The sequence below is a fragment of the Oncorhynchus mykiss genome, chromosome 11, assembly GCF_013265735.2.
Source record: "Oncorhynchus mykiss isolate Arlee chromosome 11, USDA_OmykA_1.1, whole genome shotgun sequence".
Lineage (NCBI taxonomy): Eukaryota > Metazoa > Chordata > Actinopteri > Salmoniformes > Salmonidae > Oncorhynchus > Oncorhynchus mykiss.
The window spans coordinates 85,561,573-85,574,145 of record NC_048575.1 but is presented as its reverse complement, the minus strand read 5'-3'; the positions used below and the strand labels follow the sequence as shown (position 1 = coordinate 85,574,145).

General features: G+C 43.4%; 1 protein-coding gene across 3 annotated transcripts in view; it reads left to right on the top strand.

The window, feature by feature from the left end:
* dapk1 (death-associated protein kinase 1) overlaps nucleotides 1-12,573 on the top strand; it is a 206,557-nt gene that overhangs the window by 84,596 nt on the left and 109,388 nt on the right. For all 3 annotated transcript variants that reach the window (XM_036936598.1, XM_036936596.1, XM_036936597.1), the window contains 4 exons: nucleotides 1,545-1,674; nucleotides 3,765-3,813; nucleotides 4,334-4,360; nucleotides 9,554-9,706. In XM_036936598.1, the coding sequence (XP_036792493.1) occupies nucleotides 1,545-1,674; nucleotides 3,765-3,813; nucleotides 4,334-4,360; nucleotides 9,554-9,706 (359 nt within the window). The remainder of the gene's footprint in view (nucleotides 1-1,544; nucleotides 1,675-3,764; nucleotides 3,814-4,333; nucleotides 4,361-9,553; nucleotides 9,707-12,573) is intronic.

The following is a 12,573-nucleotide window of genomic DNA, read 5'->3' as shown; positions in this document are numbered from 1 at the left end:
ATAATACTACTCATGCTACACGCACTATATAATACTACACATACTATATAAAACTACTCATGCTACACATACTATATAATACTACATATACGTCACATACTACATATACTGCACATACTATATAATACTACACATACTATATAATACTACTCGTGCTACACATACTGTATAATACTATGCATAATATATAATACTACATATACTACAAATACTATATAATACTACATACCACTACACATATTATTCATACATATACTAAACATACAACTCATATCAGATACACTACTCCCACATACTACATACCACTACACATATTACTCATACATTCAATCTGATTCCACTGCTGTCTCTTCTGTTCCCAGTCTATCAGCCATTCATTCAATCTGATTCCACTCCTGTCTCTTCTGTTCCCAGTCTATCAGCCATTCATTCAATCTGATTCCACTCCTGTTCCCAGTCTATCAGCCATTCATTCAATCTGATTCCACTGCTGTCTCTTCTGTTCCCAGTCTATCAGCCATTCATTCAATCTGATTCCACTCCTGTCTCTTCTGTTCCCAGTCTATCAGCCATTCATTCAATCTGATTCCACTCCTGTCTCTTCTGTTCCCAGTCTATCAGCCATTCATTCAATCTGATTCCACTCCTGTTCCCAGTCTATCAGCCATTCATTCAATCTGATTCCACTGCTGTCTCTTCTGTTCCCAGTCTATCAGCCATTCATTCAATCTGATTACACACCTGTTCCCAGTCTATCAGCCATTCATTCAATCTGATTCCACTCCTGTTCCCAGTCTATCAGCCATTCATGCAATCTGATCCCACTGCTGTCTCTTCTGTTCCCAGTCTATCAGCCATTCATTCAATCTGATTCCACTCCTGTTCCCAGTCTATCAGCCATTCATTCAATCTGATTCCACTCCTGTCTCTTCTGTTCCCAGTCTATCAGCCATTCATTCAATCTGATTACACTCCTGTCTCTTCTGTTCCCAGTCTATCAGCCATTCATTCTTTAACCTGCTGGTCTAAAGAGCTTTTAAAGGATTAAGTCAGGAGTCAAGATAGTCTGCTGAAGGAGGCATTGTGGCTCTGGAATGTAGGCTCTTGCTCTCTCTCTCGCTCTCTCGCTCTCTCTCTCTTGCTCTCGCTCTCTCTTGCTCTCGCTCTCTCTCTCTCGCTCTCTCTCGCTCTCGTTCTCTCTCTCTCGCTCTCTCCCTCTCTCTCTCTCTCTCTCTCTCGCTCTCTCTCTCTCGCTCGCTCTCGCTCTCTCTCGCTCGCTCTCTCTCGCTCTCTCTCGCTCTCTCTCTCTCTCACACCATCTCTCTCTCTCTCTCACACCATCTCTCTCTCTCACACCATCTCTCTCTCTCACACCATCTCTCTCTCTCACACCATCTCTCTCTCTCTCTCTCTCTCTCTCGCTCTCTCTCTCTCTCTCTCTCTAACACCATCTCTCTCTTGCTGGTTCCTAGATAGGCTTTACATTATGGGATGTTATTTCCATGTTTAATGCCCCTTCCTCCCCTCTCTCTCTCCCTCTCTAGCCAGAGAACATTATGTTACTGAACAGAGCTGTGGCCCATCCTCGCATCAAGCTCATCGACTTCGGTCTGGCACACAAGATCGATTTTGGCAATGATTTCAAAAACATCTTTGGCACCCCGGAATTTGTAGGTCAGTCTATCCGGCGAACCAAGTGCACCACAGCCGTGTGTGTGTGTAGTGTGTTATGTTCATCGTTTGACCAGCGAATCAGATCAGTTTAACATCAAATACCCTTGTTGTGTTGTGAATATATATATATATATACTACTGTTCAAAGGTTTGGGGTCACTTAGAAATGTCTTTGTTCTCCATGAAAACATACATGAAAAACATACGTGCTCCATTGCTTGCTGTTTGGGGTTTTAGGCTGGGTTTCTGTACAGCACTTTGAGATATGGGGCGGCAGGGTAGCCTAGTGGTCAGAGCGTTGGACTAGTAACCGGAAGGTTGCGAGTTCAAACCCCCGAGCTGACAAGGTACAAATCTGTCGTTCTGCCCCTGAACAGGCAGTTCCCCTGCCCCTGAACCCACTGTTCCCAGGTCGTCATTGAAAATAAGAATTTGTTCTTAACTGACTTGCCTGGTAAAATAAAGGTTAAAAAAAAATAATAAAAATATCAGCTGATATCAACTGACTATATAAATACATTTGATTTGATGAAATGAGTTGCAAAATTAATAGGAGATATAGCCATAATGTTTATAAATAATGATTTATAACAAGGTTATAAATAATGATTTTTAATTGAAATAATAATTGTGTCCTTCAAACTTTCGTCAAAGAATCCTCCATTTGCAGCAATTACAGCCTTGCAGACCTTTGGCATTCTAGTTGTCAATTTGTTGAGGTAACTCTTCACCCCATGTTTCCTGAAGAACCTCCCACAAGTTGGATTGGCTTGATGGGCACTTCTTATGGTCATACTTCTCCCACAACAGCTCAATAGGGTTGAGATCCGGTGACTGTGCTGGCCACTCCATTATAGACAGAATACCAGCTGACTGCTTCTTCCCTAAATAGTTCTTGCATAGTTTGGAGCTGTGCTCTGGGTCATTGTCCTGTTGTAGGAGGAAATTGGCTCCAATTAATCGCCGTCCACAGGGTATGGCATGGCGTTGCAAAATGGAGTGATGGCCTTCCTTCTTTAAGATCCCTTTTACCCTGTACAAATCTCCCACTTTACCACCAACAAAGCACCCCCAGACCATCACATTTCCTCCACCATGCTTGACAGATGGTTCACTCCTCCAGCATCTTTTCAATTTTTTTGCGTCTCACGAATGTTGTTCTTTGTATCAAACATAGATTTGTCTATTCATTACACTTTTTTTCCAATCTTCCTCTGTCCAGTCTGTGTTCTTTTGCCCATCTTAATATTTCATTTTTATTGGCCAGTCTGAGATATGGATATGGATTTTTCTTTGCGGAGACTGGTGTTTTGCGGGTACTATTTAATGAAGTTCCCAGTTGAGGACTTGTGAGGTGTCTGTTTCTCATACTAGATTCTCTAATATACTTGTCCTCTTGCTCAGTTGTGCACCGAGGCCTCCCTCTACTCTTTCTATTCTGGTTAGAGCCAGTTTGCACTGTTCTGTGAAGGGACTAGTTAACAGCGTTGTGCGAGATCTTCTTGGCAATTTCTTGCACGGAATAGCCTTCATTTTTCAGAACAAGAATAGACTGATGAGTTTCAGAAGAAAGGTCTTTGTTTCTGGCCATTTTGAGCCTGTAATCGAACCCACAAATGCTGATGCTCCAGATACTCAACTAGTTTTATTGCTTCTTTAATCAGGACAACAGTTTTCAGCTGTGCTAACATAATTGCAAAAGGGTTTTCTAATGATCAATTAGCCTTTTAAATGATAAACTTGGATTAGCTAACACAACGTGCCATTGGAACACAGGAGTGATGGTTGCTGATAATGGGCCTCTGTACGCCTATGTAGATATTCCATAAAAAATGGATCAGCCGTTTTCACCTACAATAGTCATTTACAACATTAACAATGTCTACACTGTATTTCTGATCAATTTGATGCTATTTTAATGGACAAAAACAAGGACATTTCTAAGTGACCCCAAACTTCTGAATGGTAGTGTATGTATATATATATATATATATATATATACATACACACACACACACACACACACACAATACCCTACATTCTAGGCTCAGTGTTTTTGGCTTAATAGTGTGTTTTATTAACTCTTACAGCTCCAGAGGTAGTCAACTATGAACCGCTCGGCCTGGAGGCAGACATGTGGTGAGAGACAGATGTACTTTATATTTAGACAGTGTATGTATATATACATAAACACACACGTGCATACATGCACTGAGTATACAAAACATTAGGAACCCCTTCCTAATATTGAGTTGCACCCCCTCCCCTTTTCTCCCAGAACAGTCTCATTTTGTCGGGACATGGACTCTACAAGGTGTCCAAAGCGTTCCACAGGGATGCTGGCCCATGTTGACTCCAATGCTTCCCACAGCTGTTTCAAGTTGTCTGGATGGTCTTTTGGGTGGTGGATATATCTTGATACATACTGAGAAGCACAAGAATTGCAACACTGCTGTTTTGTTGTGTGTATAAAGAATGGTCCACCACCCAAAGGAACACTTGACACATTGTAGAGTCCCCCGATGAATAAAGACTCTTCTGAGGAGGGAAAAGGGGGTGTAACTCCATATTAGGACAGTGTTCCTATTGTTTTGTTGACTCTGTGTTTTTATCTCTATATGTCTGTTGCGTAATAATCCACATTCCTCTGTTGTTACAGGAGTGTCGGAGTGATCACCTATATTCTGTAAGTACAACAATCCTACTGACGAATGAACAGCTTCATGTATTACACCAAACTGTCACCAGTATCCCTTTCAGTGATCGGTCCTGATATTGATCTTGTATTTAGTGTCTTTTTTAAAATCTTGTCTGTATTTCTTTGTATAACTGCATTGTTGACGAATGCAACCAATCATGTCACTGTACCCATGGTGTATCCTGTGGACGTGACCAATCAAGAAGGATTTGATATTCATAAAAATATATATATTAACATATTAATGCATATATTTCAATCAAATGTATTTATCAAGCCGTTCTTACATCAGCTGATGTCACAAAGTGCTGTACAGAAACCCAGCCTAAAACCCCAAACAGCAAGCAATGCAGATGTAGAAGCACGGTGGCTAGGAAAAACTCCCTAGAAAGGCCAAAACCTAGGAAGAAACCTAGAGAGGAACCAGGCTCTGAGGGGTGGCCAGTCCTCTTCTGGCTGTGCCGGGTGGAGATTATAAACCTAGAGAGGAACCAGGCTCTGAGGGGTGGCCAGTCCTCTTCTGGCTGTGCCGGGTGGAGGGGTACCAGGCTCTGAGGGGTGGCCAGTCCTCTTCTGGCTGTGCCGGGTGGAGGGGTACCAGGCTCTGAGGGGTGGCCAGTCCTCTTCTGGCTGTGCCGGGTGGAGATTATTAGAGTATTTACAGCGCCTTGCAAAAGTATTCACCCCCCCTTGGCATTTTTCCTATTTTGTTACAACCTGTTATTTAAATGGATTCTTATTTGGATTTCATGTAATGAACATGGAAAAATAACTTGTTTCAAAAAAGTCTAAATGAACAACGGAAAAGTGGTGCATATAAACTAAGCAAAAAAATAAACGTCCTCTCACTTGTGTAAATATGTGTATGAACATAACAAGATTCAACAACTGAGACATAAACTGAACAAGTTCCACAGCCGTGTGACTAACAGAAATGGAATAATGTGTCCCTGAACAACAGGGGGGGGGGGGGGGGTTAAAATCAAAAGTAACAGTCAGTATCTAGTGTGGCCACCAGCTGCATTAAGTACTGCAGTGCATCTCCTCCTCATGGACTTCACCAGATTTGCCAGTTATTGCTGTGAGATGTTACCCCACTCTTCCACCAAGGCACCTGCAAGTTCCTGGACATTTCTGAGGGGAATGGCCCTAGCCTTCACCCTCCGATGCAACAGGTCCCAGACGTGCTCAATGGGATTGAGATCCGGGGTCTTCGCTGGCCATGGCAGAACACTGACATTCCTGTCTTGCAGGAATTCACACATAGAACGAGCAGTATGGCTGGTGGCATTGTCATGCTGGAGGGTCATGTCAGGATGAGCCTGCAGGAAGGGTACCACATGAGGGAGGAGGATGTCTTCCCTGTAATGCACAGCGTTGAGATTACCTGCAATGACAACAAGCTCAGTCCGATGATGCTGTGACATACCGCTGTAGACCATGACGGACCCTCCACCTCCAAATCGATCCCGCTCCAGAGTACAGGCCTCGGTGTAATGCTCATTCCTTCAACAATTAACGCAAATTTGACCATCACCCCTGGTGAGACAAAACCGTGACTCGTCAGTGAAGAGCACTTTTTTGCCAGTCCTGTCTGGTTCAGCAACTGTGGGTTTATGCCTATAGGCGACGTTGTTGCCGGTGATGTCTGGTGAGGACCTGCCTACAAGCCCTCAGTCCAGCCTCTCTCAGCCTATTGCGGACAGTCTGAGCACTGATGGAGGGGATTGTGCGTTCCTGGTATAACTCGGACAGTTGTTGCCATCATGTACCTGTCCCGCAGGTGTGATGTTCAGATGTGCCGATCCTGTGCAGGTGTTGTTACACGTGGTCTGCCACTGCGAGGACGATCAGCTGCCCGTCCTGTCTCCCTGTAGCGCTGTCTTAGGCATCTCACAGTACGGACATTGCAATTTATTGCCCTGGCCACATCTGCAGTCCTCATGCCTCCTTGCAGCATGCCTAAGGCACATTCACGCAGATGGGAGAGGGATGCTGGACATCTTTCTTTTGGTGTTTTTCAGAGTCAGTAGAAAGGCCTCGTTAGTGTCCTAAGTTTTCATAACTGTGACCTTAATTTCCTACTGTCTGTAAGCTGTTCCGCTCCACAGATGCATGTTCATTAATTGTGTATGGTTCATTGACCAAGCATGGGAAACAGACGTTTCTTTTTTTGCTGAGTTTATGTCAGAGGGGTATTGGACTAAGATACAGTGGCATAGTATAGAATACATATATACATATGAGATGGGTGACGTAGTATAGAATACAGTATATACATCTGAGATTGGGGATGCAGTATTTACACACAATTAAAGTGACTAAGATACCATAGCATAGTATAGAGAACAGTTTATATATATATATGAGATGAGTAATGCAAGATACGAAGACATAATTAAAGTGGCTAGTGTTGCATTTCCTTAAAGTGGCCAGTGATTTCTTATCTATGTCTATAGGCAGCCGCCTCTGATGTGCTGGAGATGGCTGTTTAGCAGTCTGATGGCATTGAGATAAAAGCTGTTTTTCAGTCTCTCGGTCCCTGCTTTGATGCACCTGTACTGGCCTCGCCTTCTGGATGATAGCGGGGTGAACAGGCAGTGGCTCGGGTGGTTGTTGTCCTTGATGATCTTTTGGCCTTCCTGTAACATCGGGTAGGTGTCCTGGAGGACAGGCTTATCACCCCCTTTGCTACAAAGCCCCTAAATAAGATCTGGTGCAACCAATTACCTTCAGAAGCAACATAATTAGTTAGATTGCACACAGGCGGACTTTATTTAAGTGTCACATGATCTGTCACATGATCTGAACGGCCCCAGAGTCCGCAATACCACTAAGCAAGGGGCACCACCAAGCAAACGGCACCATGAAGACCAAGGAGCTCTCCAAACAGGTCAGGGACAAAGTTGTGGACAAGTACAGATCAGGGTTGGGTTATAAAAAAATATCAGACTTTGAACATCCCACAGAGCACCATTACATCCATTATTAAAACATGGAAAGAATAGGACACCACAACAAACCTGCCAAGAGAGGGCCGCCCACCAAAACTCACGGACCAGGCAAGGAGGGCATTAATCAGAGAGGCAACAAAGAGACCAAAGTTATCCCTGAAGGACCTGCAAAGCTCCACAGCTGAGATTGGAGTATCTGTCCATAGGACCACTTTAAGCCGTACACTCTACAGAGCTGGGCTTTACAGAAGAGTGGCCATAAGAAAGCCATTTCTTACAGAAATGAGGAAGCGAACACGTTTGGTGTTTGCCAAAAGGCATGTGGGAGACTCCCCAAACATATGGAAGAAGGTACTCTGGTCAGATGAGACTAAAATTGAGCTTTTTGGCCATCAAGGGATACACTATCTGGCGCATACCCAACAACTCTCATCCCCCCGAGAACACCATCCATCAGCAGGGACTGAGAAACTGGTCAGAAATGAAGGAATGATGGATGGATGGAGCTAAATACAGGAAAATTCTTGAGGGAAACCTGTTTCAGTCTTCCAGATATTTGAGACTGGGAGGGACGTTCACCTTCCAGCAGGACAATGACCCTAAGCATACTGCTAAAGTAACACTTGATTGGTTTAAGGGAAACATTTAAATGTCTTGGAATGGCCTAGTTTAAACCCAGACCTCAATCCAATTGAGAATCTGTGGTACGACTTAAAGATTGCTGTACACCAGTGGAACCCATCCTACCCATCCAACTGGAGCAGTTTTGCCTTGAAGAATGGGCAAAAATCCCAGTGGCTAGACGTGCCAAGCTTATAGAGACATACAACCAAGAGACTTGCAGATGTAATTGCTGCAAAAAGTGGGTCTACAAAGGATTGACTTTGTGGGGTGAATAGTTATGCACACTCAAGTTTTCTGTTTTTCTGTCTTATTTCTTGTTTGTTTCAAAATAAACAACATGGTAGGTATGTAGTGTAAATCAAATGATACAAACCTTTAAAAAAATCAATTTTAATTCCAGGTTGTAAGGCAACAAAATAGGAAAAATGCCAAGGGGGGTGAATACTTTTGCAAGCCACTGTAAGGCCAGACTGTTCCACAAGATGTTCGAGCGTTCATAGATGACCAGCAGGGTAAAATAATAACCAGTGGTTGTAGAGGGTGCAACAGGTCAGCACCTCAGGAGTAAATGTCAGTTGGCTTTTCATGGCCGATCGTTCAGTTGGAGACAACAGAGAGTAGAGAGGGGAGAGAGCAAAGCAGCAGCTACGTTCAGAACTGCGTTTTTCTTTCCAAAGTTCACTGGTCAATGTTGTTTATAGATGATTATCACTACCAGCGAGCATGTAAATGTGTGACTATTTATGCTAATTGTTTGATTGCAGTCGTTTGCCTGGTCATCTTATTTCACAACCGTTTAAATGTTGGAAAGGACCGTTCCCATTTTGATGATTTCCCAGATATGGAGTGAGAGAGAAAGACTTTGGTGCTTCACATTCCTGACACCTGACCAACTGTTTGACTTATAACTCACAATTCCTCTGATAGATATCTGTCCATAACTACATCTATAAAACATCTTCTTTGTTATACATTCAGAGAAACAAACATACACTGTAATCCTTTTACAGCGTTATTCAGTCTAAATGGTATGTGGGAAACCTCTCTACCTCAACTTCTTTCTCTCCCTATGTCACTATCTTTCTTTCTCTCCCCCTCCCTCCTTCCTCCCTGCTCTCTCCCCTCCCTCCCTCTCCCCTCCCCCTTCCTTCCCTCCCTCCCTCCCTCCCTCCCTCCCTCCCTCCCTCCCTCCCTCCCTCCCTCCCTGCTCTCTCCTCTCCCCTCCCCCTCCCCCTTCCCTCCCTCCCTCCCTTCCTCCCTCCCTCCCTCCCTCCCTCCCTCCCTCCCTCCCTCTCCCCTCCCTCCCTCCTTCCTCCCTGCTCTCTCCCTCTCCCCTCCCTCCCTCTCCCCTCCCCCTTCCTTCCCTCCCTCCCCTCCCCCTTCCTTCCTTCCCTCCCTCCCTCCCTCCCTCCCTCCCTCCCTCCCTCCCTACTCTCTCCTACCCTCCCTCTCTCTCTCTCTCTCTCTCTCTCTCTCTCTCTCTCTCCCTCTCTCCCTCTCTCCCTCTCTCCCTCTCTCCCTCTCTCCCTCTCTCCCTCTCTCCCTCTCTCCCTCTCTCCCTCCCTCCCTCTTTCTCTCCCTCCCTCCCTCTCCCCTCCCTCAGGTTGAGTGGTGCATCGCCGTTCTTGGGGGAGAATAAGCAGGAGACTTTAGCTAACGTGTCGGCGGTGGACTACACCTTCGATGAAGAGTTCTTTAGCAGCACCAGCCTCCTGGCCAAAGACTTTATCACCCGGCTGCTTATCAAAGACCCAAAGTACATGATCACCTTACACTAACCTTTGACCCTAACCTCTGACCCCTATCCCTAACATTGTACAGGCGAGGCATCTGTATATACTATGTGCTTGGTTCGGTCCTGAATGTATTGAAACATGCCACTGAACCGGAGTGTGCATGTACACTGCTCTGCACTTAAACACCGTGTGCCCAATGTTCTCAAAGTCTGTGGGGTACTGCAGGAGGTACATCAGTTTATTCAATACTTTTGGGGGAAAAATCGTATTGGCTATTTTTTTTTAAGGTGAAAAGTTATTTATTTTATGAATATAGCTAGCTACAACACAGTACCATTGTAGATAACTTCCTTCATGCTGGACGCAGAGACATAAAAATGGTAAGAGGTAGTTTCACGAGCCAATGCTAACTAGTGTTAGCGCAATGACTTGAAGTCTACAGGAACAGTTAGCATGCTATCCTGTTTATTCAACTCTGGGGAAGTAGATAAATGGCTTCATTGCCAAAATCTCAAACTATCCCTTCAAAATGGAGGAAATTTGTCATTACAGGGGTTCCTCTGTAGAGAAATTCTAAGGCGGGCCGTTTAAGTGGTCTTTTTGGGGATGGAAAAACAGTCTCAACTTTAAACAACCAAGACCAGATGATAGAAAGCATGCAGTAAACATACTGAACTAAATATATTACATAATACCATATATGAGAATTTACAATCAAATCAAATATAGGCAGTCAGGAGCATAGGAAGGCCCAAAACCATTCAAGGTCCATTGATTAGACAAAGCAAAATGCATAGAATTAAAAGATCTTTAAAACGGAAACCGTGTCTCTCAGGCCCATGCAAAACGTTATAGAATTGCTGAAAAACTATCTTCAAAATCATGTCTCTACGCTGCCAATAGACCTTTACCTTTCTAGCTAGTAGACTGGATAGTTTACCAGACCTTTCTAGCTAGTAGACTGGATAGTTTACCAGACCTTTCTAGCTAGTAGACTGGATAGTTTACCAGACCTTTCTAGCTAGTAGACTGGATAGTTTACCAGACCTTTACCTTTCTAGCTAGTAGACTGGATAGTATACCAGACCTTTACCTTTCTAGCTAGTAGACTAGATAGTTTACCAGACCTTTCTAGCTAGAAGACTGGATAGTTTACCAGACCTTTACCTTTCTAGCTAGTAGACTGGATAGTTTACCAGACCTTTACCTTTCTAGCTAGTAGACTGGATAGTTTACCAGACCTTTCTAGCTAGTAGACTGGATAGTATACCAGACCTTTACCTTTCTAGCTAGTAGACTGGATAGTTTACCAGACCTTTCTAGCTAGTAGACTAGATAGTTTACCAGACCTTTACCTTTATAGCTAGTAGACTGGATAGTTTACCAGACCTTTCTAGCTAGTAGACTGGATAGTATACCAGACCTTTCTAGCTAGTAGACTGGATAGTTTACCAGACCTTTCTAGCTAGTAGACTGGATAGTTTACCAGACCTTTACCTTTCTAGCTAGTAGACTGGATAGTTTACCAGACCTTTCTAGCTAGTAGACTGGATAGTTTACCAGACCTTTACCTTTCTAGCTAGTAGACTGGATAGTTTACCAGACCTTTACCTTTCTAGCTAGTAGACTGGATAGTTTACCAGACCTTTCTAGCTAGTAGACTAGATAGTTTACCATACCTTTACCTTTCTAGCTAGTATACTGGATAGTTTACCAGACCTTTACCTTTCTAGTTAGTAGACTGGATAGTTTACCAGACCTTTCTAGCTAGTAGACTGGATAGTTTACCAGACCTTTACCTTTCTAGCTAGTAGACTGGATAGTTTACCAGACCTTTACCTTTCTAGCTAGTAGACTGGATAGTTTACCAGACCTTTCTAGCTAGTAGACTAGATAGTTTACCAGACCTTTACCTTTCTAGCTAGTAGACTGGATAGTTTACCAGACCTTTACCTTTCTAGCTAGTATACTGGATAGTTTACCAGACCTTTACCTTTCTAGCTAGTAGACTGGATAGTTTACCAGACCTTTCTAGCTAGTAGACTGGATAGTTTACCAGACCTTTACCTTTCTAGCTAGTAGACTGGATAGTTTACCAGACCTTTACCTTTCTAGCTAGTAGACTGGATAGTTTACCAGACCTTTCTAGCTAGTAGACTAGATAGTTTACCATACCTTTACCTTTCTAGCTAGTATACTGGATAGTTTACCAGACCTTTACCTTTCTAGCTAGTAGACTGGATAGTTTACCAGACCTTTCTAGCTAGTAGACTGGATAGTTTACCAGACCTTTACCTTTCTAGCTAGTAGACTGGATAGTTTACCAGACCTTTACCTTTCTAGCTAGTAGACTGGATAGTTTACCAGACCTTTACCTTTCTAGCTAGTAGACTGGATAGTTTACCAGACCTTTCTAGCTAGTAGACTGGATAGTTTACCAGACCTTTACCTTTCTAGCTAGTAGACTGGATAGTTTACCAGACCTTTACCTTTCTAGCTAGTAGACTGGATAGTTTACCACACCTTTCTAGCTAGTAGACTAGATAGTTTACCATACCTTTACCTTTCTAGCTAGTATACTGGATAGTTTACCAGACCTTTACCTTTCTAGCTAGTAGACTGGATAGTTTACCAGACCTTTCTAGCTAGTAGACTGGATAGTTTACCAAACCTTTACCTTTCTAGCTAGTAGACTGGATAGTTTACCAGACCTTTACCTTTCTAGCTAGTAGACTGGATAGTTTACCAGACCTTTACCTTTCTAGCTAGTAGACTGGATAGTTTACCAGACCTTTCTAGCTAGTAGACTAGATAGTTTACCATACCTTTACCTTTCTAGCTAGTATACTGGATAGTTTACCAGACCTTTACCTTTCTAGCTAGTAGA